Genomic DNA, 24,312 nt, shown 5'->3' with positions numbered 1-24,312 from the left:
TTGGCAATCTTTCCTCTGATTCCACAGCAGAAAGTATGATTTCTAGCTCATCTGGGTTGCAATTGAACTTTATCTCATTGCGGAAAACTCATCACATTCAGAAGTAAGTGGAAAAATTAAAAGTTTTTTTTAAATTTTTTTGTGTTTGAAATCGTTTTCGTATTTTGATCATTGCTGTTAATTCGGCAGTGTGATCCTGAACTGCTCCTTGATTCTCTTCAATAGCAGTAGCATCATGTCTAAAACCTCTATGTATCTTGATTTATTGTATGTTATTACAGAAGATGTGCTAATTACGTTCTCAAAATATTTTTCTACCTTGATAATTTTTAGCACAACAAATAAACTGTGTTAGAAATGACAAATTTTCTCTAATGCTTTGATGTAACGTTAAGTGGTTGTGAATGCAAAATCGACCCATGTGAACTCTCTTATTGGGCCTTTTGTCTACTATTCCACATAGTTGCCACCAATATTACGGCATTTATCTCGAACAATGCGTTTCTGTGGTCGCCCGGCGCTAGATCAGACTGTATGGAGGAGGATGATTACATGCTCCCCGCAGCAGCAGCGCCTTTAAGGAGCTTTTAGAGCCCCTAAAGGTTGGAGTACTCGAAGAAAGATGTGCAACGCTATAGAGAATAGTAGTATAGTGTGTTGCCTAACAAATTTTATTGATTTTTCCCGGTTTTTTTTTTAGTACCGTACGTGACGGCTGAGAAACTAAACCAGATTTTCAATAGGCGGAAATATTTAAAAAGGGGCGGGTACCTCTACGCGAGGGCCCGCTTTTGAAATCCTAGCGGCTAGCGGGCGAATTCTAAAGGCATGGTTCCTTCCATGCGGCCGCCGAATGCGACTGTCGCACTGCGTCAGCCACAACAGAACAAATGTTCTGGACCACAAGTTGGCAAGTTGTGGGATTCGAACCCCACCTGTGAGGTGAAGATGTAAAAGAAAAACGTAATAAAAAGGGCGCACTTGAACGACCTGCGGTAACGCACTTATCTTGAGGCGGTGACGTTTTTTAAGAATTTGCTCTCAGTAGCGCCGTATAGCAGGTGCTTTCCTTCCTGGTCTATATCCACCTCTTGTCTTGATTGTTTTTTTTGTTGTAAATTAGAATATCAATTAAAATGACAGAAAGTGGAAATTCAGAAGTCATAATTGGTGACTAGGTAGTTAATTTTTTGTGTACCCCCAAAAGGGCTAATTCAGAAAGAAAATTAATAATTTCATTAATTAAAAAGATATCAAGTGTTTAACAGGCTTTTGGTCATGAGCTTTTAAAAATTCTTGAAAATCTAAGAATCCTTAATACGAAGAGAGTTTCAGAGAAGCGCTTTTAAGAACTTTATGCATCTGTATACATTTTTATTGGTTGTTAAGAGTTTCCTCTAGTCCTCCAGAAACTTATAAGAGTCAATAACTTACTTGACTCTCTTTAAAAGAGTATCTTTGGGTGATTTCAAGAACTATAAAAGGTCTAAGATTTTTCATTATACCATTCGGTACCTTCAAAAACATTTAAAAACCGTTAGGAATTAAGGCCATACAGTTATTTTTTGAATCACTGAGAGAGAAAAGTGTTTGAAAGTTGCACCTTTAAGGCTCTTATGCAGTTTTTATAAATCCTTGGTCTCTAAGAGCGCTTAAACTCTCCATAGTTTCCAAGAGCCTTTATTATTGGTGTTTAGGTGCCATTGTACTTAAAAAACTGCACCAGTAATAGGTTTCACAAGTTATGTAGGGATCTCGAATGTTCTGAAAGTCTCCAAGAGGTCTGCTTCTAGATTTTTTTAGACTCTTTATAGTAGTTTTCATTACCTTCAAATACATTTCCAGTACTTTGATTACATTGTGAATATTTTAATTATCTTTTCAATATTTTAATTCCTTTTTCAATCTTTCAATTACAATTTCAAATACTTTCATTACTTGTTGAGTATTTTGATTACATGTTTGATAATGGTAAGGTCAAGTTGTGGACCCGTCATGTTGGCTTGCGTACTGAAATACTTAGTGAACAAGCTTAAAAACCGCGCGCGGATCAGTTTCGCAGGGAAATATCTCCCTTATTAGCAGTTGTTTTAAGTTACTTATTGTGAACTCCTTAGTCGTTTACAATACAGTATTTAAGAGTGTCGGTCCGTTTGTACTCTCATTTACGGCTGAACCGATTAGAACCAAATTCATAAATAGCAAACGCGTTTTCCCTTCGGAAAAATCCGCAGTATTTTTGTACAACTTTGCTTTTCCAAAAAAATTGAAAAAAGTGGGGAAGGGTCAATTTTCGCATGCAAGCGGACGCGTCTACCGTTTAAAAAAATACATCCCCGCCCGGCCGATCAGTGACTGTAGTTCGTAATGCTTTTTCTCTGCATTGACAATAACAAATTGGGCAAAATCCAAAGAGCCTGTAGTTTGTTCACTTTGTTTCAAGAAAACTCAGAACTGATTTTTGCGAGGCACCATTCTGGCGTACTTACTTGGAGAAAGTTTGAGGACATTATTGTTGAAACCTTAAAAACATTCTGCCTCTCATTCTGCTTTGGGGGTTCCACCAACAGAATCCAAAACAATTCGTACTTTTTCGATCAGACTTCTCAATCAAAAGTTATAGACTAGAAACCAATTTCGAAAAAAAATTCAAAGGGCTGTAACTTTTGAACTAGTAGGCCCAATCTTGGAACTGTTTGAAATTATGGATTCTACAGGCCACATTCTATAAGAAAATTTTTTTCCGGGTCGATCTGAGACAATTTTTTTTTCGAGTCTCAAAAAAAGGCAGTGTATAACCTTCCTTTTTTACCAAAAATCGACTGCATCAAAATTTCTCAGGAAACACTTTTTCATATTAATTTTGGTGCGTAGAAACCACCATACAATACTCGATAAACTATACCTACTTAGGATTTTTTTAGTAGGAAGATACTAATGCTATTAGCATTTTCCAAAGGGCCCACTGAGTGTGACAGTTCAAAGTAATACTTGGAACTCGTTCACAATGGATATGCCTAACCATATTATAGTACAATATGGTATAATTGTCCTCGACTTGAATTGAAAGTTGGCATCCTTTCCAGTGAAACGAGAAGTGGATAGCGAAAAGGAATGATTCAAAAAGTGACATTTATCAAATATAGGTATAGAGTATTTCCAAATACTTCTTAATTACTTCAAATATATTCAAGTACATCTCAATTACTTAAATTACTACTTTCGAGTATTTTAATTATCTATGATTATTTATTAAATATTTTGATTGTATTGAAAATGTTCTGATTACTTATTAAATGCTTGATTACTTTTCAAATATGTGAAGTCCTACAAATACACGTTAATTACTTACAAATACCGTTAAATATCAAATATTTTAAATATGGTGTACACTTTTTTGGAAGTTGTTTGCCCCTCGAGTTTTCCAGAGCAGAACCATTATGAATCGCTACTTGGATCTGTTGGTTCTTTGTACACACAATGTCGTAGGTATTTTAAATAACCATACTATAATAATAAATGGCGTAGGGAAGTGACGACCCCACCGCCCATCACTTTATGGTGATGCAAGCAGTTACCACAGGGTAGTATGTGTAAGTTCATTTATTAGTCGGCCAACAAGCTATCCTATAACCCCATTTTCATCATGCATCTAGGTATATAGTTATAGATACAGTGTAATCTTGATAATCCACTCGTTCCTTAGTCCAGCGTCTCTGGGACGACTACAAGATGTCATTTTTGATCAAATGCATATAGCAAAGAACAAAAAAATTAATGATTATTTTTCCTAGTGTGTAAAATTACGTATTTGTGTATATTTTGTATTTCTTTGTACAATTTGTAAGCATTTTCGTTTGATGTACATACATTCATAGTAAAATTGACGTGTTTTTCCTATTATTCTGGATAGTCCGGATTCTTTGATAATCCGGCGGTTGCGTGGTGCCATATGTGTCGGATGATCAAGATTCTACTGTACTTTTCTTTTTTGCATGTTTGAATTGCGTATATACTCAAGTTGCTTGTTGAAATGTACTTTCAGTACCAGTCGACTTGTTTCAATGACCTACAAGCTCTTCCTAACAATTAATTGGACGAAACAGCCCAAAAATCAATTACGAATTGTCACACATACAGGGCATTAAAATGTAGGATGGAGTACCTAAACTCCATCAAGATCCTTTAGAAGGAATAAGGTATAGAGAAAACTGTCACACTTATAATAAGATGATCACATAACATTCAGTGCCCTTGTCCTTGTCAGAGCCATAAATTATCTACAATTAAATTGTTTGCCTTGTAATCCACTAAATAAAACAAAAATATTACATATTATAAATTATTTAATAATAGTAAAGCAAATACAAAGCTCTTATAAAAGTATGCAACAGTTCGTTTAAATAATAACATTAATTGCACAAAATAGAACAATTCAACATTCTATTCTAAACAAAAGATTGATATACCTACTATCTTAACAAAAATTATCTTAGACACACTACCGCAAAAAATGTTCATATTTACACAGTTACACTGTGGATGTTGATCACCATTATAGTTGGTCATACAAAAATTTAAAACACTGATCTTACAACATTATTAAACCTCCTTGAAGGAGTCGCAAAATTTTTGATGTAATAAAATTTCAACCACCAAAACGAATTAACCGCAAGAGTTTTTCAATAGGAAATCTAGCAACGACTGACACTTCTTACAGCTAACAGTAAAATAGATAATATATATTCAATTTTCTCATACACATTTTAAATTGAAAGATGGAATGTGCGCTCTAGCACATAAGGTTTTATAAAAGCAATACAGTTGCCTAGGAAATAAAACAGACGTAACGGTTTTATTAAATCTATAACTTAAATAGTGATCTATAATATGTAAGCAGATGCATTTTTTCATCAAAATATTGTATCATATAAAAACAATATCACTAAACAAAACATTTTAAAATTGGTAATATATACATAACTTGAATACGGTATAGGTAGGATACGTGCAGTTCAGAATTTAACTGAGCATCGAAGTGGTATAAAATAAGCTTGATAATTAGTTACTATGTAGTCAGTTATAGATAATCTATTGCTCCTTCTTCTCTTCCACTTTTTTACCGATTGGTATTGCCCCTTTAACCCTGAAAACAGACAATGATCTTCCGAGTAACCATCACCGACTGCACTTACTTTGATGTAATTTCTGCCACTTTGGATCTGACAAGGTCCAAGTTCGCGTCAATTTGCGTCTTGTTAGTTTCATACAATTTCGGGAGCGTGAAAAGAGCCACCCATGCTGCAAAAAATAAATCTTTCTTTATGACCTAAGTTTAGATAACATTTTAATTGGCAATTGCGCATCATTTAATGGCGGTGATTAAATGGTAATAAATTGTTGGAAAAAAGAAATTAATGGTTACATACCGATTATTACAAGAGTCATTCCATTGAACCAAGCTCCCAAATAGGTGAGACACCATAGGAGTACGGCGAACTTGATAGAATCCACAAGATCTTCGACCAAAAATAAACGGCGTAACTCGTTTAGTCCCCCATTAATATGTGCAATGGCTACCTCCACCACTTCTTTCACCTTTTCCTGAGGTAGTGATAGATCTGTTTCCAAGAACTCTCTGCGAATTCACAATGTAATCGTGTTAGGTGGGTGGTTTACTTACTTAAATGGGTGTCCATCGCCTGTCTTTTGTACGGCGTGAACTATATTCTTGTATATACGGAAGGAAATTGTAGCAGTCAATGCCAGTAAAGACACATAAGCAACCACGCTAATAAGTGATAAATAAGTTAACGCTAAAAGTACGACTAGGAAACCACCAAACACTGGGCCAGACTTCTTCGGGTCGCGCCAGTAGATTAGGCTTTCCACTGCAACAGAAAACAAATTTTTACTTACAGGGATATTACCAACATAGCTTACTATTAAAGGCAAAATATGTGAATAGCACGGGCGAGTGAATCACACTGTTCTGTTAGCCAACGTCGAACTTAAAACTCAATAATGACAAGGTTATATGCGGTGATAATGGTTATTGTTAATAAAATTATTATATCTCACTCGCTCAGAATAAATAAGTACTATTAGCGCTGTGCAACGCCGGAATTTACGAATTTTGGCATCGCTCTGGCCGCACTTATGTGTATTAACCATAGAAGTTTAAAAATAGAACGTTGGCGATTATTTTTAGACAATAAAGATCTACTAAATTACAACTGGAAAGAGCCTGCGTTTTTTTTGGTTTTGGTCAAGTGCGACCTTGCAGATTACATATTGTTGGTCCTGACCACATCCACAGAATTAAAAAAATTTAATGTTCTGTATATTTTTTTAGGCCAAGTGGAGCAAAATGTCGGCAAACGGCTCCATAGAAAAACTTACAAATTCATACAAAATTCCTTTAGCGAATGTTCTAGAAATCCCGATAGACATCGAGGCGCCATAAAAGATCGGCGAGACGTGAAGATACGTTTCTTACGAGGTTGCGTAAAGGTTTCTAACAAAATTGCTAGGCAACTAAGAGTATAAACAAAAATCCCTAAACACGCTCGTGTGAAGTTAGCAATAAATTTTGCATATTTTTTTGTGAATAAATATGCATATTGCACACATCACCCCTTAAATAACGCCAATAAAATTGATACGCATAACTACGCTATTTTTTAGAAATAATTTTCAAACTTGACGATGAGTACCTAGAGATTATGCTATAGGGATACCAAAATTACAGTTCCTATTTTCAGTGGACCTTATCGAGCAGCATTCTTCAAGTATACTTTTGTAACCTAAATCGAACTATGGGATAAAACCACACCTATTGCATTGCTCAAATTTAATGGTTTCATGTAAGTACGTGAAATGTATAAAACGTATTATTGATTCCTATTTATTTCAGAATGAGAAGAGTTGACAGCCATGGTTCTAAAGTCGCAGAAACCGCCCACTTATAAAATTATAGCTTGAAGCCTTGGTGGTACTTGCATATTGTCCATTAACGTTTGGGATCGCCGAATTTGAAAACCTTGTTTATTGCTGCTTTGAGGGTAAGTGGATATTAATTATATATTAAAAGTCACTTAAATTGAAAAATGACAGCCAATGGCAAATCTCTTAAAGAATTTATATTAGTATTGATCCAGCCACTGAATTAAGACCGGATCCGTTTGAAAATGTGGTAGATTTTTCATAAATTCATAGGTTTTCAGTTTGAAAGTCAATTAAAGTAGCACCATGATATATTTACCCTGCTATTAGTTAAATAAACTTGCACAAAACAATACAAAATCTAATAAATAATTTATAAAAATAGAAAGAATGACTGTTTTAGTAGGTACTTTTCGCGCAGTCTGCACCAGTTTTTGAAGCAATGTATGTATGTGCTTAGGGCACGTTATCCAAAGTGAAATCTGGTGGGAAATTATCAATTTGCAAGGAGTAAAAACGGAAATGCGACTGTTTTTGGTAGATTTAAATGTTAATAGGTACAATCCAGGAAAAGTTGGTCTAACTGATCATTTTTGGGTACCTACCACGCGAAAGAGATTCTTGAACAAATCGCACACGCCTTAAGAAAATTGTGGAAATGCATTAAAACAAATCAACAACAAATTCGATCAAACAAAAAACACAAAAATAAAAGTTCTTGACATTGACATTGGATGAGCTAATTTTATCACTTATTCTTAGACCAATCGCACATGTAATAAAAAAGTTTCCATATGTGGCATTGCTTACCGGGGCCACGTTCAGGTAGTGCCTCGTCCTTTTGTTGCCTGTAACTATTCTGTCTGCGCACCATCTTGCATCCGTTACACGCTCAAATCCAATTGTTCCCTAACAATACCGAAAAATGTGTAAAAAGCACGCTTACGGTACCACGTCGCGCGAAACGTTACTTAAAACGAAACCACACTCGTGAAAGGTAATAGAAAAAAGAAAGAAAAACTTGGTCGACAAAACTTTATACGATTACTTATCGCACGTAACCTTTGCCATCCTTTTTTCGCCGTCCAAAACGTGCGAGCGAGAAAATGATGGTTGCTGACCGTTGTGACGAAGCGAAAACCAGCTCTTCGAGTGCGGCGAGCTGCACGCGGTGGAATTTCTTGCTGTTGTTGTTCCTCTGGTACCGGTGTCAAAAGCAGTCAAGTACGATCGATGACAATGCAGCCTAAAAATAGGTCGTGATCTTTCAAAGTTTCATCATCAGATTTTTGAGTTCAGCGTTATCGAAATATTGGGCAATTCGCAGTCTTTTGCGATTACAATTATCGCGTCTCGCAGTTCATTAATATGCAAATGTATGGGCGAAGATCGTTCTGGGTTTTAACCTTGTACGTATTTATTGCGCGATTACTATTAAATTCCGTTCAGGTGCATGGCCGCCATGGAGTGATTCATTGTTTCAATAGTTTGTTCGGAATTGCGATACAAATGATTTCCCTTTCACTACAATGTGTCAATGAGGTTCCATTATGCAATTCTTTAAGAGAAAAATTTGGGACCTTCATGCACATCCACGTGTCCCATTCAATTAGAAAGTTGGTCAGTTTTTTGTAATGCATTCTTTGGATGCCATGGATATGTAACTTGGTGAGGATACCGCCGACCACTTTTTCTGGCATGAGAAGACTCAATGATTTTGGAGAGACTTGGATTTCTAGTGGATCTCACATGGACACCTATCCAAAGTCCAATATAGGTAACTTAGCAATGCAAACAAGAAAGTGGCAAGCAGTGGAAGTTGTGATGTGGATACATCTAACCTGGACCAATGAGAATGACATCTATCGAGCCACCACCCAAGCGCTTACCTGACCCATATAGCTACGGTACATAAAGGGATCGCGGCACGGTGCTCTCGTCGTTTCAGCACTTTTGGGTACAGATACAGGGCGTCACAAGCCAGGCGGCATAAATTAGGCACAAAAATATCATACTTTTTCTATAATTTGAACGCGTCACATTTGGAATGCCGATGTGCAGGACGAATTACTTGGGTGGATTACCTTCATGTCAAATGCTGTACTTGTAGCGACACGCACTTTATCTAAACAAAACCCGAAAATGGCCGGAAACGCAATCAAGCCATGTTTTCTGTGGCTTCAGATTAGATTAGCTCTATAAATGGAAAGGTTTACGTTCTGCTTATAGTTAAGAAAAGTAAGGACGGTGCGTAGTACAATTTATAATAACTTGTACATAAATGATTAATCTATTTTGCTTGCTACACGTTATATTGAGGGTGTACAGAAATACTATGAACCATTACTTAATCTGGTTATCTTGGACCTTTCAGGTAAACTAATGAAAGAAGATTGGCCAGGATGAGGCGTGGCGTTTTAAAGACGGGGCACAAATAAGGATTTTTACTCAACACAGCTAAAGGTGGTTATCCACTTGTACAAATGACTTGTAACCATTGATTATACACACCACCTGTATAGTCAATGCTTGTAACGTAACCACGGACATGTTACGCAACGTTTCAAAGTTGACTCGTCGCTTTTTTTTAAATTTAAATTGTTTTGGCTTTAATTGAATTTGGGTGCGTTATAGCAGCCACTTTTTCTGTCTGTCCGTCCGAGGACTTAACTACTCTTCTACAGTTTTCAATATATTTAAACTTCGTTCTTTTTGAACTCGGTGCCTTATTATAGCTCTGGCATCTGAGCTAAGAAAGATCTTGACGATTAGTGTACGCATGCTGCGCAATATTAACTTTCGTATTTATTATTATTAATATATATTTTGATGAAATTTTAGGCAGAGATACTTCTAGTAAAGATAAACATATCGCATATTATAAACATTAGATGTACGCATACGCATTCTGCACACAACTTACTTATTTATGAAGATATTTCTTTGAAATTTTAACCATAGATGCTTTTGGTGGAAAACATAGCCATAATACCCTTTTAGGAAGTACTGATAAATGCATGGAAAATGTGCTTTACTCAAAACCTTTTTACTTGTTTTAATTCCATAGGATTTAAAAATTTAAAAAAAAAACATTCTCAAGTAAATGTAATAACGAGGGCGAATTCTTGTAAACTCATAATTACAGCCGCGATCGTCCTAAAATGTTGGGAAAATGTTAATGAGCAAGATGATATCTATGCAAGGCGAGCACACTTACTTATGTAAATTAAATAGTTATTAAATTCTGTAATTACATTAAGTTAAAAAGGCAGTACTGTTTAACTGAATTTGGTCGCATATCATTATTCGCATTCACAAACATACGAGCAACTGTGCACTTCAGTTCTCACTTATGGAGTTAAACATTTGTTGAATTTATTACCTATTTGAATAATACACTTTCGTAAAATACGCATGTCTCACCTTATTTAACACATTTAAAATTTAACACTTCAGATTTAAGATTTCAACAATCAGCTTTCAAAGTGAAATGCTTAAATCTGAAATCTAGAAACGTCACTAGACATATACCCTAAGTTTCAAATCTTGAAAGTTAAACGCTAATTTGTGTATAAACCGGCCTTTTTGTGTACCAAAGTGATGGAACTTCGGAAAAGCGAATTATCAGGGGATTAACCCTGTGTAAATAGTATTTGGGTGTGCTTGTGCAAGGAATTTAAATCAACCGGGATATGGAGGAAATTACCCATCGTGAGATGAAGAGGGTTCTCTCAGAAGTATTTATGAAACCTGTGATACTCATCTACATAATTTTAACTTATCTATATGTTGTGTCACGTGAGTTTAATGTTTTTTTATGTATGACGCGTCCTATGTACTGTCGTATGCCAAAGGGAAAGAATTAAATTGAATTGAAATTGAATTGAATTGAAAAAAATCGATGCGTTGGAATCTTCCCATTAGGAAACCTCTATGTACTGGGATACCTCTTGAACTTCGGCACCATACGTCATAAATGTATGTCGGCGAGGTCTGCCTAAGTGAATCGATACATCATTTTTAGCGCATTTTCCGGAACGCGCTGTTATGACCACTTTTTCCGTCCGTCCGAGGCCTTAACTACTCCTACAGTTTTCAAGATATTTAGTTTCTTTTTGAATTCGGTAGCTTATATCTGGCACCTGAATCAAGAAAAATCCTGACGATTAATGAGCCCATTCGCAATGTTATCTTTCTTATCTATGGAGATGTTTTTTTGAAACTTTAACCACCCAATTTCTTTTTCTTTGTACACACAAATAGTCAATTGTATGACCTTTCGGGAACTACTGATCCATTCATGGAAAATGCGCTAAAGTTACCTCGCGAAAACCTTATCAAAATGCATATTTTGACCTCTTCGAAATTAACGACATGACTAGGTCGTTCACCCTATCTTATAACTAATCATAGTTAGAATTTTACATTTATGGACTAGGGGGCCATTGAAAATAATTTCCAAAAATACTCAAATAGGATTCATGGTAGACGAGAGCCGTCAAAAAGGGATAGAGAATAGAACAAAATTGGGGTGAAACGATCGACATTCTTCTATCGTTTAATCGTTATCGTTAATGTAGTAAACAAGGTCGGTATCGCCAAGAGATTTAATTAAAACGGAAGCAATGTAATCGTGTTGTTTTATGTGGCAATTGAGAATTAACGTTCCATTCTTATTAGATCCCACACATGGGCAGTCAATTTATCAGGTGTACTACAAGAGAGTACAAACTCTATTGTAACAAAAATAATGATTTTATTTTTACTCATATAATTGATCCATCTTAGAAAAAGTGTCGCAAAATAGTACAAATCCAGTGAACGTTTAAAAAGATAAAATAATTTTGGAATGTCGCCTGTATAAATTTCACATTTGACGCCATTTTTTAAACATTACAAAAATGGGAATATTTCGATGACATTTGAAAACATTACTTCTATAAATGAGAATGACGCCAAAACGTGACAACTTCTTATTAGGACCCTTAAAGAAAAGTAATAAGTAATAACTCTCGAGTGCCTCAATTCCGCGATAGTTTCATTCATCTTCTATGCTGTTTCAAATCAATTAACTGCTATGCTATTTTCAGTTGGCATTAATTTGATCAGGTAGAATTTCTGTCTGATAGAAAATGCATAACAGTAAACAGAAGGAGCCATATTTATTAGGTAATACGTAGAAATGTTTCGGATTGGCATCGAACAAAAAAAAACAGAGATCATTTTGCATCAAAACGCTGCTAAAATGTCGCCAGAAGTGTTTCCATGAAGACTATAAGGTTAACGGGTTGAAGAACAGGTCCAGCAATATTCCATGTTACAGCTACCCGTATTACTAACTTGCAGTTTTATGGAATTTTAAAATGTGCAATTGACAGTAGTGGATGTGTAAATATCGGGAAGTGAACAAAGTCTCTATCTATAGAATTGTGATCCAATTCGGCTTGTTAGCGGTAAAATTCTATTAAAAAATCTATCCGCGCGGTAATATGGTGTCTGAATTTTGAGTCCAATGTTAAAAATTCTTTAATAACATCAATAACTCGTTTTCGAGTTAGACGAGGAACAGACAGACGGACAAAACCAAAAAGTGATGATATTAATTATTAATCCTGGAGTCTCAGTAACGATTATGATATAGGACCTCTTTTCAAAGCAAATTGCTTTACCTATTTACAAAACTGCTTCGTTAGGTACCATTTTCGAGATATTTGCAATGTATTCAATGTTGGTTTCCGGAAATCGTCATGAAATCTTCATTTTGATGCCTAATTTATGTCGGAAAATTTTAGTTTCCAGTAACACTTTCCCCAACTACTTTTCCTGCCTTGTGATTTTACCACTCATGTCAAAATTGGCACGTTAAATTCTATATGAAAATTGAAATTTTAATTAAAATAGACGATTTTCGGCAACAATGTAATACAAAACGTCACTAAAATGACACTACTTGACTCGGACATTAAATCAATAAATATTTCATCGTCAGTTGCATTTTTCCGACTGTTATGCAAACCACTGTTATTGAAAATCGTCCCGGCCAACTAGTTATCAATTTCCACTAGTATAATGAAGATTCCATTTCAATTACCCCAAATGGAATTTATAAGACAATCAGTACCTAGAGATTGATTGTGTATTAAAATATACTTGGATTATTCAATCTGTCTTTACGTAATTAGCATGTCGCAACACATTTAAAAAACTATCTGATGTGGGTTGATTCAGCGACGTAGGTAAGAACTCGCCATTGTGGGGTGGAAATGCGACTTTGGGGCATTTATTTTAGTTTCGCTTCTGAAAAAGTAAGGAGTCTTGTAATATCTCCAGATTTTTTAGGCCGTATTATGTTTTCCTTTAATTTTTACATACCGGGTGAATATTGCAAAACCGCACATAGGGAATTAACATTGGAAAACGGTTTTTTGTAGATAGTTGCTCCCCGAGTTGCTCCCCATGTTAACTTAGAGGGTTTATAATGACACCAATCAAAAGAAGATTTTTTCTTCATGTAATGATATACGAATAATTTGATTTTCAGGTGTATTTCTCATTATTTTATAAAAAATTCGGCAATAAATCCACTTACTAAAATCATGTTAAGTTAAGGCATGACTAGTAAGACAAAAAGCAGATTCAAACGTTATTCAAGTCGAAATCAAAATCAGTTTATGACAACTGCCACAGTATTTGTAATAAACAACGTTTGCAAGGAAATAGTCTAGTACGCGATATTTGTTGCTCAGAATTCGATTTTCAGTAGAGGAGCCCGCATTCGAAAATACGGCTCATATTCACTGATCCTTGAACTCGTATAGACATCAATTGGTTTGACATCGCTGCCTCTTTTCGTTCTCGGGTTAAACGAGGAACAGACGGGCGGACAAAACCATCACTTTTAATCCGGCTTTCGAAAAATTCTCCTAAAAACTGTTCATATTATACGGGAAATAATTAAATTTGGAGATGAATGGAGATATCACCATTTGCAAACCAGTACAAACGTCTTTTCGGAAAGACCAGTTAAATGAGAGATGCATAATGGCAACAAATGTCTTCCTGCTTTGAGCCGCAATTGAATTTTTGTTGAATTTGGTAAGCAGATGATTAAGGGATAAGCGTCCATGAAAATTCCATTTCGCAAGTCGCATACAGGCCTAAGTTTTAGAACTAAAAAAAACTAGCGTTCTCGAAGTGTCTGCTGCGTGTATAAAACTGGCGCCACTTTCACCATTCCACTAGATCTGGTGCATTGACTTTTGAATCTAGAATTTTTGCATTTCTCGGTTCTTTTCCTACATTAAACTAGTTTAGATCAATAAATTCGTGTAACAATAACGTGAAACTTTACGTAAAGTATTTGTTAAATTGACAAAACAACGTCACCGGTCCTTTGATAATGGCAACGATTACAATATCCGTATAAATAAATAGGACTAACAAATTGATTGGAAAGGCACCATGACCATGAGTAATCTAAGAACACACATGATTGATTTATCGACGCCCGTATATAAAGCGAGCGGTAATAATTGCACTCAAATAAAAGCTTCGTACTGGACACACTGTATACAGTATACATGATGTGATGAAGTAGAAGAATGTTGACCTTTGTCATAACTTGGCCAAATATCACTGCAGTCCTAGCAAAAATTTGGCACTACGGCTGAAAGCTAAGTCATTGATGCTTTCAAATTCATAAAAACTTAATCTATTTTTAACGTTCGCGAAAATGTAAAAAGCATCAACCGAAATGAAAGCTCACACTCACAACACGCCGCCCTCTACCACGTCCGCCACAAAGATCAAAAGCTTGAGTTAAAAACCCACCCACACCTCTCAAACTTTGTGACTAAACGCACTCAATTCAAAATAAAAGGAAACTTACACTGCTCTCTCCGAACTTTAAAGATGTTCATGATGAGTAAGGTGTACCTTCGGTTAATAGCGGTGCAGGCAGAATGGCGTCGAAGTAGTCCAGGGTAAGTCTTTGGCAAACCGCCCGTTAATCAGCTCTAATTTTGTGTAGACGACACTTCTGTTTCACAAGATCTATGTACAATTTGCCTTGCAAAACAATAGAGCGATATACCGTACAGAATCCCACTTTAAAATGGTTATACGACGTGATAAGGGTAAATACACCCGAAACAACCCCTTGATGCAAGACGTCTACGCATGCGTACGAATATCCTAAATCAATAGAATTTGTACAGAATCGCCCCGCATTAATGAGTTACACGCATTGCACACGGTAACCTTTTGGCTTTCAATTTAAAGATCGCCACTTTTTGGATTGTCCCAAAGGGATTGTTTCCCTTCCCTGCAGTGTGATCGTCGCGTACAAGTCAAAAATAAGCGGTTTGTTTGTCCTCTTTCTAAATCTACTGACCGTGAACTTCCCGTCAATACAAATCATGGTTGATTGTTAATAATAGACGTAGTTTGTGATAAGAGAAGGAGAGAGACGGCAGTAACTTACCTTTGGGATTAAGCCTTTCAGGATGAAACCATGCATCTGTAAAAGGACGAGTTATTAGTAGTTAGTAAGCAGAAGGAATTTTAAACTGTTTGACCTTAGAATAGCGACACTACTAATTGATCTTTGTACAGTTCGTTGAGAGGCTTAAATTTGGAGGTAAAAGCAAAAGTTTAGGTGCGATAAAGTTTGTGCAAATAGATAAGTATTTACGTATTAGGTAGGTACCTCGCCCAGAGTATTAAATTTCAGCGTGAGGCAAACAGGTAAACAATTATGAAAGTGAACAAAACTAGTAGGTACTGAAGATTTCGCAATCACGTGTACGCAGAATGGCCCCCAAACGAAGTCCATTCGATTGTTTTGTTTGTAATTGTAACAATGATGAAGGATCTTTTATACATACGTACGAGGGTCAAAGAAGACGCAAAGAAGTGAACGTTGCTTCGACTTGTCAACTTTTGGAGCACTTCGAACTTTATTAAGTTCATTGGCGACGCCGTTTATAACGTCGTCGACGACTGCGTGCGCGACCGTTTTTATTTCGTCTTCCATTGTTTACCGCCGATGTAGATAACAGAGAAAACAACACTAAATTAGTATAAAATTACACAACGTAACGTGCACCTCCACTTTTGTGTACATAGATGCGCGGAAACAGCAGAACTGAGCAAGCGTTCACAATATCGACCGCTTTTCTAAGGGCCCTCTTTGTAGACTATGGACCCGAATTTTGATAAGAAATCCTTGTCTTTTTTAATCTAAAAAAAGTCTAGTGTAAATTGTCAGTCACCTCGTTAACCGAATGTCATGAGTATAAACTACATGTATGCTCAATTGTATACTTATCCCTTCCCCCAGGCATACAAAATTTGGGGTCATTATTTTATTACCTGATGCACATTTCAAATGAAACCCATTACAAATGACCTGCAAGGGCATGATGAATAATGCATAGGTTTTACTCAATATTTCTTACTAATGAGGCAAATGTTTCATTAATTTAAGCTATTCTCGCATAGGGCTATGTGCATTTTTCGACAATCATAAGTAAATTCGTACTCAAAACGGCCCCTCGTAGCCCATTTGTGGCGTAGTTTTAATTTCTTGCATAATTAATATTTTTCTTGGGATGCTAAACCCAAAATTTCGTGACGTAACATTAAGAAAATAATGAAAAAATCGCCCTTTTATGCCATTTCTTCTGAATAACTTTTTACAAATAACAGTAAAATATGTTTTTTTCTTGAACTACTTCAGTAAACAACTACTTTCGTCTCCAAAAAGGGTGAAGAAAATGTGATTTTTTGCATAGTTATCAAATTACCGGACTTTTTAACGCAAAATCGTACAGAAAGTGTTACTTTTTTTACAACGAAAGCAGTATGATGGCGCCACTTGAAAATGAAGTAAAATTGAGCGCTCCAGCGGCCTGAGCAACGTTTGTTATTTTTCCGAAATCTGACTTATTACTGGGTGCCAATTTTAATTGAGACCCCTGTACCGGACTATTCGTATATTTTGACACCCCTCTAACTCATTTTCTACCTATCAGGTTTTGCAAAAAAAAGTTTGTTTGACCTATACATACAATTTCCTATTTGCTACTATTATTTATACAGGGTGCCCCAAAAGCTATCCTAATTCTTAAAATTTCTATTTTAATTAGTCTCCGAGCGACATTTTTTTTTGTACAAAATGGATTGTACATTGGTTGCTAATTATACTTATTAAATTCTTGACGCGCTACGCAATTAAAATGGAATACTTAAAATAGAAGGAGCAGCGGTGGATTATGTTTCCAAATTGATATGGTTTCAATCTGATTTACGAAATCAGTCGCCTCTTTTAAAGAGGGAGGCCTCGTGGGAGGCTTTATCTTGACGCTACGCAAGATTGAAATGGAATTTCTAATTTAATTAGTAGGGATTGATTAGAATCAATAAACGATAACGATGACTGTCACAGTTCATTTCAAAAACTATTTTTTTGTGAATCAGAGTGTTCTGTTGGGAGCTTCACTGCTTCAGTTAAACGTTTCTGGGAAACTGAAATAGATAGGTCTCGAGGTAGGTTTTGTAAACTTTGCACTTGGGAGTTACTCTGAAAGCCGAATCGATGTAAAATATTGTCAAAATGGTGGTCCCGGAATTACCGACAGTAGATAGTCACTTCCGAGGCCAATGGCAACCCCATTTTTTAAAAAAATGGCGGATGCAGACGATACCTTGAACATTGATTCTATTCACCGGGCATTACTTATAGGCACACCAAAAGCCCATTGTGCCTACCCCCTTTCTTTCGCAACTATAGGTTCAGTCGAGGGGGTAACATCTTCTCAAATTTTGTGACAGTATTGCGACAATCCCCATGATTTCCCCACGATTGCTGCGATTGCGACCACAATCCGGCGATTGCGATGGGATTGTAGGATTTTAGAGGATTGCATGTGATTATGAATGATTGCAGACGATTGTAAATGATTGCAGGTGATTGTGGGTGACTGACAAAGATTTTTGGTACCTGCTCAAGTTGCTATACACGGACATTACCTAAGCAAGAAACATATTCATTTATATTGGCTATTAGGGAATTCTTAGTTGGTAACAGGTACTTTTAAATACACAAATAAGAAGTTAAAAAAGTAATCGTAAACCTCGTCGTAAACGATTTATAAAAGGCGCATTACAATTGCATTCATTTCCCATACTGTAAGATGCAAGCAAACTTAAACTTAAAATTTCGTAAAAATCCGGCCACAAATAAGAAAGTTAGTGTTGCACATGTGCAATCCATTTTTGACTTGCTGCTTCAATTTCAGTTTATAAAAAGAACCCTACCCTAAAATTTCAGGGTATTTCTGAGCATGCGCAAAACAAATTATTTGATTTGGCATTAGTTTCATCTTTATTCGAGATGCGTACGTACAAAATTTCATTTAAATAACTTAACAAATAAAAAAATCCATATTTATTGACTCTGCACTAGTTTTACTTTAGTCGAGGTCGCCATCTACATCTATAGCCTGCATAAAAAGTTTCATTAAAGTATTTAACAAATAAAAAATGGATTGCGCAAATACAAAATATCGTGCGCACGGACGGACAAACAGACAGACAGATACACTGACAGACGGGCATACAGACAGACAGCAACACAATACAATCTCAAAAAAATGGTTTTTTTACCATAACTTTTTTCGTAAGCGGCACAGAAAAAATTCCTTCCTTGGTGCAAATCTTGACAGCATAACGAACCAAATAGCGAAAAAAGTAGAAAAGCTAGGGACGGACGGGCAAAGTGGCCACAATAGTAATTTTTTTTATTTTTGTGGTAGTCAAACTAAGTGGCATGTGCTCTTTTTGGGCCATTGTTAAAAAATGACACAATAAAAATTTGAAAACATTCGCTCGCTTACAGAGATACAAGGGAAAATCAAAAATTGTCAATATCAGATGAAAAGAGACACGAAAAAATGTTTATTACATAATTACTTGCTGGGTAATCTGCCGTTTTCAAAATAGGTTACATATACGATATCCATAAAAAAACCTCATTTTTTAAATAGGATACCTTGTATGTTTTAATCTAAAAAGATAGCATATTACCATTTTCTTTTTTAATATATAACGCAATCGCAAAAAATTCAAAATTATTAAAAAAGAATTAAAACATTTAAGAAAGGTTCAAATATTAAAAAACAACAAAAAATTAAACATTTTGAAATTTTTTGAAAAATCTAATATTGCATAATAGTGTTATATTTCTAGAAAGTGAATTTAATATGCTCTTTTTCGAATGAAATATACAGAGCATTCCACTAAAAAATGACGTTAGGTCTCGGGTTAGGTCCTATAACTTTTTTACCTGATCCCGTACACTTATTTTAAAACGGCAGATTATTCAACAGTCTTATAAAGAAACTTGTAAGAAAAATCTTTCTATATCACCTTTAATAAATATAGGCTCATTCTGAGATTTACAATTTTTTGAATTTCCTACGTCCATTTTTAAATTGAAATATTTTAATCAAAAACTAACATATTAAGAATCTCTTTTCCAAAATAGAACACTACAAAAATTCCATATTGATTTCAATAGGTTCAAAAGATTTAAAAAACCGAAAGATTCAAAAATTTTTTTGAAATTTTATTGTATTTACCAAATCGTTTGACCTTTTTTTAAATCTTTTTTGAGCCCTTTTTGAATCATCTTTAGTGTATTATATTTTTTAAAAGTTAATATGCTATATTTGTAGATTATTAAGCGGCAGATGAAAGCGATGTAAGCTTTATATAGGGAAGTTGATGGTGTCCGTCTGGCCGTCCGTAAACACAATAACTGCCAAACTCTTGGACCGATTTGGTTCATGCCACAAGTAATAAGCCTATTGCAAATGGGTCAAATCCAATGACCCCCTTGGGGTCACGCCTCTCTGTCTGTGCCAGACGCTTGAACCTATTCGGTTGAAACTTTGCACAGTTAACATACATACCACATGTAACAAAGTAATTGAAAATGAGTCAAATCCAAGGCAATTGAAAGTGAGTCAAATCCAATGAGGTGTAGGGTTATTCCGTTGAGTGAAGGATATTTAATTACTCAATGGTTATTCCGAGGTGCTGTGCCGCTTTTTTAGAACCGATTTAGGGGTTTATTAACTAGTACAGGGCTTACCATTTAAAAAAATAAAGTTAGGTGCAATAACTTTTTTGCCTAACCCCGCGTGGCGTGTGATTGAACCTAAAAACAGGTGAGGGCGTGCACGATTGCCAATGTGATTGTCAGATTGTCACAACGATTGCGGGATTGCGAATCTGATTGCGGGATTGTTTTAGACGATTGTGAGATTGCAAACGCGATTGTGGGATTGTGAGGGAGATTTCCACAGCATTCAGCAATCAGAGGGATTGCAAGCGATTGCAGTCAATTTGTGACAGTATTGCGGGAAGATGTTACCCTCTCGGGTTCAGTATACCACTTACAGACTCGGTATTGGTGTCATTCGATCAGAAATTATTTCATGTTCATTCTCATTAAGACATGTAATGTCCATAAGGGCTATTAAAATCTAAAAAACAAATTTGAAAGTGCACTCTTCGCCTCTTGCTCACACGCGGTTTCACGAATTTTTTATTTTTCTCATGTTAGTAGCAGCACTAACGATAAGCTTCGAGCACTAAAGAGCACTAACTAAATGTACTTGTTTATTAGGGTTGATTATGTTTTAAAATCGATATAGATAGTTTTTTACGTGTATAATTCGAAAGTATGAAATCAGTTACCTCTTTTGTTTAAAATGAGACTGCCTTGGCGCCTTGCCCTATAAAAATAGATGTTTATTATAATTACTCTATCTAATAAAACCAAGGTTTGATTATATTTTCAAATCGATTAGAATGCAACCCGATTTCGAAAAAAGTGACAACGGAACTTTTTCTTGAAATCCCGCCTAAGTGCAATCTCTGAATCTTTCTGAACTTGAAGAGACTTTGTCTTGGTATCTTGCCCGATTAAAATAGAATTTGTATCGTCATTATCAGGCGTTGATTATATTTTCAAATTGATACAGATATCATTTTCCATGCGCAAATCGGTAATTTGGTTTATGGAAATATCGCCCAAAAGTGGACTTTGAAATTCCATTGCTAACTTCCCATCTAGAATTAGGCAGGGTGAGGCTACTGCTAACTTCATGGCAGTAAAGTCCGGTGGCCGTTTTTATTAGGAATACTATTTCCATCACCAAGGGCATCGTCGGTCATCTATAACTTATTTCAGCGACCTTCGTTTATTGCACTACGTATCTTAAAGCATAACGGGGATGTATTGTTTGTTCAACCGCAACCGCGCAAGGTGTATTAGAAACGGACCAAAATTTGCATAGTTTTAGGTGGTCAGTGCTAAAACTATTGATTTTCAGTCCGATCGGTAAGTAAAATTCTTTAGGGACAAGGGCTTTCAGTTCAGTTAAGTTAGTTCCGAATTTTTCTGCTGTGCTTTCTTTTTTTGGCTTTCAAAGTAGGGCAGCATCTAATAAAAAACGCTACCACCCGGCAGCGCTTGGCAGACACTGCCGTGGTTCCAACTTTCCAAAACCATCCCTGAAGGTTTTTTTACGGTTTTGTAGAACAAAGCAGCTGCAACTCGATCTCAAGACATTGAACAAGAATTACCAGCTTTTTTACATCTGTCGTGACGCAATGTCACAGTTCTGATCAATTACGTTAATTACACGCCGTAAATAACTGTCTTTACCGAATACCTACACGCTATTTCTGTTTTTGTTACGTATAACACTGAGAGCAAATTATTTAACAGCTTACACCATTACGTCTATGTGTATGTAATCAAAGCAAATCAGTATCAATTAAGAACATTTTAAGATAGTTGTGAGTGGGAAACGTTGCCGAGCAGTTGTCATCAATTCCACAGTATTTTTAACTTTCTTCACTAAAAGGTACACAAATTAAATCTAAATTTACGGACCGAATTTTTAATTACCTACCGCCCTAATTAATTTTGCGGATATACGCGAATGGAGAGGAAGAGGAAGCTCTGCTGGCACTTATTAATATTTATTATTTTAATTGATGAGTCACGATATGACTCCTAAAATACCGTGCGCTTATTAGTAATTCATGTGGAATCGATTTGGGGAATTTGCCAACGTAAGGGTGGTTGCGCGCAAAAATTTCCGCTAATCCATAAGGACGTAACTTACGATTTCGATTGGTAATTGCAATTAATACATACCTAGGCCCATTTTCTTAAAAATAGCCTCGGCGTCGGTGATTGCGGGTTTCTGTTGAGCCTCGACGGATGCCACCTGCTCAACCTTCTTCGGTTCGGGGGTAACTTGTCTTGGAAGCTCTTGAATTGTAGGCGGCTGCTCGGGGATTGGCGCCTCTAGTTTTTCGACTTTTTTAACTTCGGGTACTGATTCCAAGATATTACTTTTGACTGGTGGTGTGATTTCATCCTCCTTTACTATTTCTGTGTGGAAATCGCTTGGAATGTGATCTACTGGCGTTTTGGCACTCACATTTGTTACACTTTGTGCTTCTTGAACTTCAGGGTCATTGTACGTTTCATACCGGTCATCGTCGTTATTAGTGCTTGTCTTAACGGGCGCCGGTACGTCTCCCCGTTCTAATTCCATAAAACTTTGCGTGGCACTCTTAAAGCCATCCAATAAGATCTTATGTTCGTTATCGAAGGGTGAGACGTCATGCGAAGGAACGGTGGGTGCACTCGTCAACTCACTCAGAAATCTATCTAATTTTTCGTCCTCTTGCTTATTATCAGTAATCGCAGAATCGCCCATTTCTAACAGATTGGAATCCATTCGCACTTCCTTTTTTAAGGGGTCGAAGATGTCGTCGTCAGTTACTTTCGTTACTGGCAAATCTAGTGCTTTATCGATCCCCCCTAAAACATCACGTGCGTCTGCAGACTTACTCACCCCGATCGCTCCCTCTTTTAAAGATTCTTGCAAAGGCGAATTGTCGAGGCCCAAATGCTCGAAATCGTCTAGGGAGTCCTTCTCGCGACGAATTTGGGGCAACTCACCGGGGGAGCGATCCCGTCCGTTTGTTATAAAATCTTTGTTATCCATTTTATCACAGCCCGGAAAAATGTTCGACAACGCACTCGTAAATATATCGCACAAGGAATTTATAGTTTACAACACCGGTAAATGCCACGGCTTGTCAAACGTCAAATTTACAAATTTCTGTTCGTCGTTCGGGAGCGCACCATTTAAATGTTTATTTGCAGAAATTCTAAGGGGAAACTTTTATGTATTCCTGGCTCTTATTGGCACAGGCCACCCCTCCTTTTACCCTACTCTTTTATGGATGATTCATCATGCGTATCCAACCACTATCAACCAATGCGCAATTCAATTGCATTCCCCATAATGTTGCCTTAGAAATATGTACTAAAAATTACATGTACCTAATCAATATTGCATTTGTAATGAATATCTTAAGAATCGCGCTTAATTTTTTTAAGAATTTGAGAGGTATTTCGTTCACAGTGGTGCCGAACTTCTTCACATAACGTGTGGGAGGGAGAAACTGAGAAACAGGTTCGGCATAGCCCATCTGGACTTACGTATATCGCTACCGCTATATTCAAATTATGTTTTTCAGTCATCAATATATTCGGAATTGTCACACAGTAACTGGAGTTTAAACAATGAGTTTATCATGTTGTTCGGTGATTTTTGTGGGAATTTTTGAAAAGAAATTCCCCTTATGTGATGGTTTTGCCCGTTCCTCCTTCTGTTCCTTGTCTTAAGCGCCAGCGACCCTCCCCAAACGATTTGTAGGAGTTCAAAGATCAGTGCTATTGAATATGAGCCGGATTAAAGGTCGTGTTTCCAAATGCGAGCTGACTATAAAAAAATTTCCCTCTGAAAATCGTGTGCGATATCCTGTTTTTTGAAAACCAGAAGATATAAACTATCTGCTACAAACGTAAAAATGAAGGTGAGCGAGAATTCATATCGTACGCCTACAAACTAGTAAATATTTGCTGGGTTATGGTTCTTATCAAGTTGTTTGTTCCGAAAACCTAATTTTCCTATAACGAATACATCGGAAATAATATGAACATTTGTTTGATGGTACTTCAATTAAAAGATTTTATGTTTGTTTAGCGCCTAAACACAATTAAAAGTCGTAACAATATGTTTCGGGCTGTTTTGTTTTCACCAATACCGCATTTATCTTTATTGTAATGTGTAACGTAAAGTAACGTGATTTATTTGTGTACAATGCATTATTAAAGTTCACAGTAACTAACACTAATATCGAGATATTAAAATTAAAACGGTTTTTAAATAGATTTGACTTAACAATTAATTATTGCTTACCACTTAC

General features: G+C 36.2%; 2 protein-coding genes across 5 annotated transcripts in view; one reads left to right on the top strand and one right to left on the bottom strand.

The window, feature by feature from the left end:
• Positions 1-4,836: 4,836 nt before the first annotated feature.
• Positions 4,837-23,177, bottom strand: LOC116167619 (reticulon-1-like). Of its 2 annotated transcripts, XM_031483029.1 has the most exons (6): positions 22,181-23,177; positions 15,428-15,463; positions 5,684-5,891; positions 5,430-5,638; positions 5,196-5,301; positions 4,837-5,146 (listed from the first exon to the last, which is right to left on the bottom strand). In XM_031483029.1, the coding sequence occupies exons 1-6, from the start codon at positions 23,040-23,042 to the stop codon at positions 5,092-5,094; spliced, it is 1,476 nt and encodes a 491-aa protein (XP_031338889.1). In that variant the 5' UTR covers positions 23,043-23,177; the 3' UTR covers positions 4,837-5,091. The 2 variants fall into 2 exon arrangements, with proteins under 2 accessions (XP_031338889.1, XP_031338890.1); XM_031483030.1 differs by lacking the exon at positions 15,428-15,463 and having other exon boundaries at positions 22,181-23,176.
• The window catches only part of LOC116167617 (serine palmitoyltransferase 2-like), a 28,759-nt gene continuing 10,337 nt past the window's right edge, over positions 5,891-24,312 (top strand). The window contains exons 1-2 of one of the 3 annotated variants that reach the window (XM_031483024.1): positions 5,891-6,866; positions 6,917-7,064. The gene's annotated coding sequence lies outside the window, so the exon portion shown is untranslated. Of the gene's footprint in view, positions 6,867-6,916; positions 7,065-21,255; positions 21,356-21,823; positions 21,885-24,312 lie in introns of those variants that run through there. The other 2 variants (XM_031483025.1, XM_031483026.1) reach the window with 2 other exon arrangements.

This window comes from Photinus pyralis, unplaced genomic scaffold (genome assembly GCF_008802855.1).
Source record: "Photinus pyralis isolate 1611_PpyrPB1 unplaced genomic scaffold, Ppyr1.3 Ppyr1.4_LG4, whole genome shotgun sequence".
NCBI classification, from domain to species: Eukaryota; Metazoa; Arthropoda; class Insecta; order Coleoptera; family Lampyridae; genus Photinus; species Photinus pyralis.
The sequence above is the reverse complement of the archived record's forward strand: the minus strand, read 5'-3'. Positions and strand labels throughout refer to the sequence as shown.

What these genes read in the sequence shown, in the direction of transcription:
- LOC116167619 (XM_031483029.1), bottom strand. Translation starts at nt 23,042, where the DNA reads ATGGATAACAAAGATTTTATAACAAACGGACGGGATCGCTCCCCCGGT. An exon ending in TGAAAGGCTTAATCCCAAAG is followed by an intron (nt 5,892 to 15,427) that starts GTAAGTTACTGC and finishes TTTCTGTTGCAG; the next exon opens with TGGAAAGCCTAATCTACTGG. An exon ending in GTGGCAGAAATTACATCAAA is followed by an intron (nt 5,147 to 5,195) that starts GTAAGTGCAGTC and finishes GTCTGTTTTCAG; the next exon opens with GGTTAAAGGGGCAATACCAA.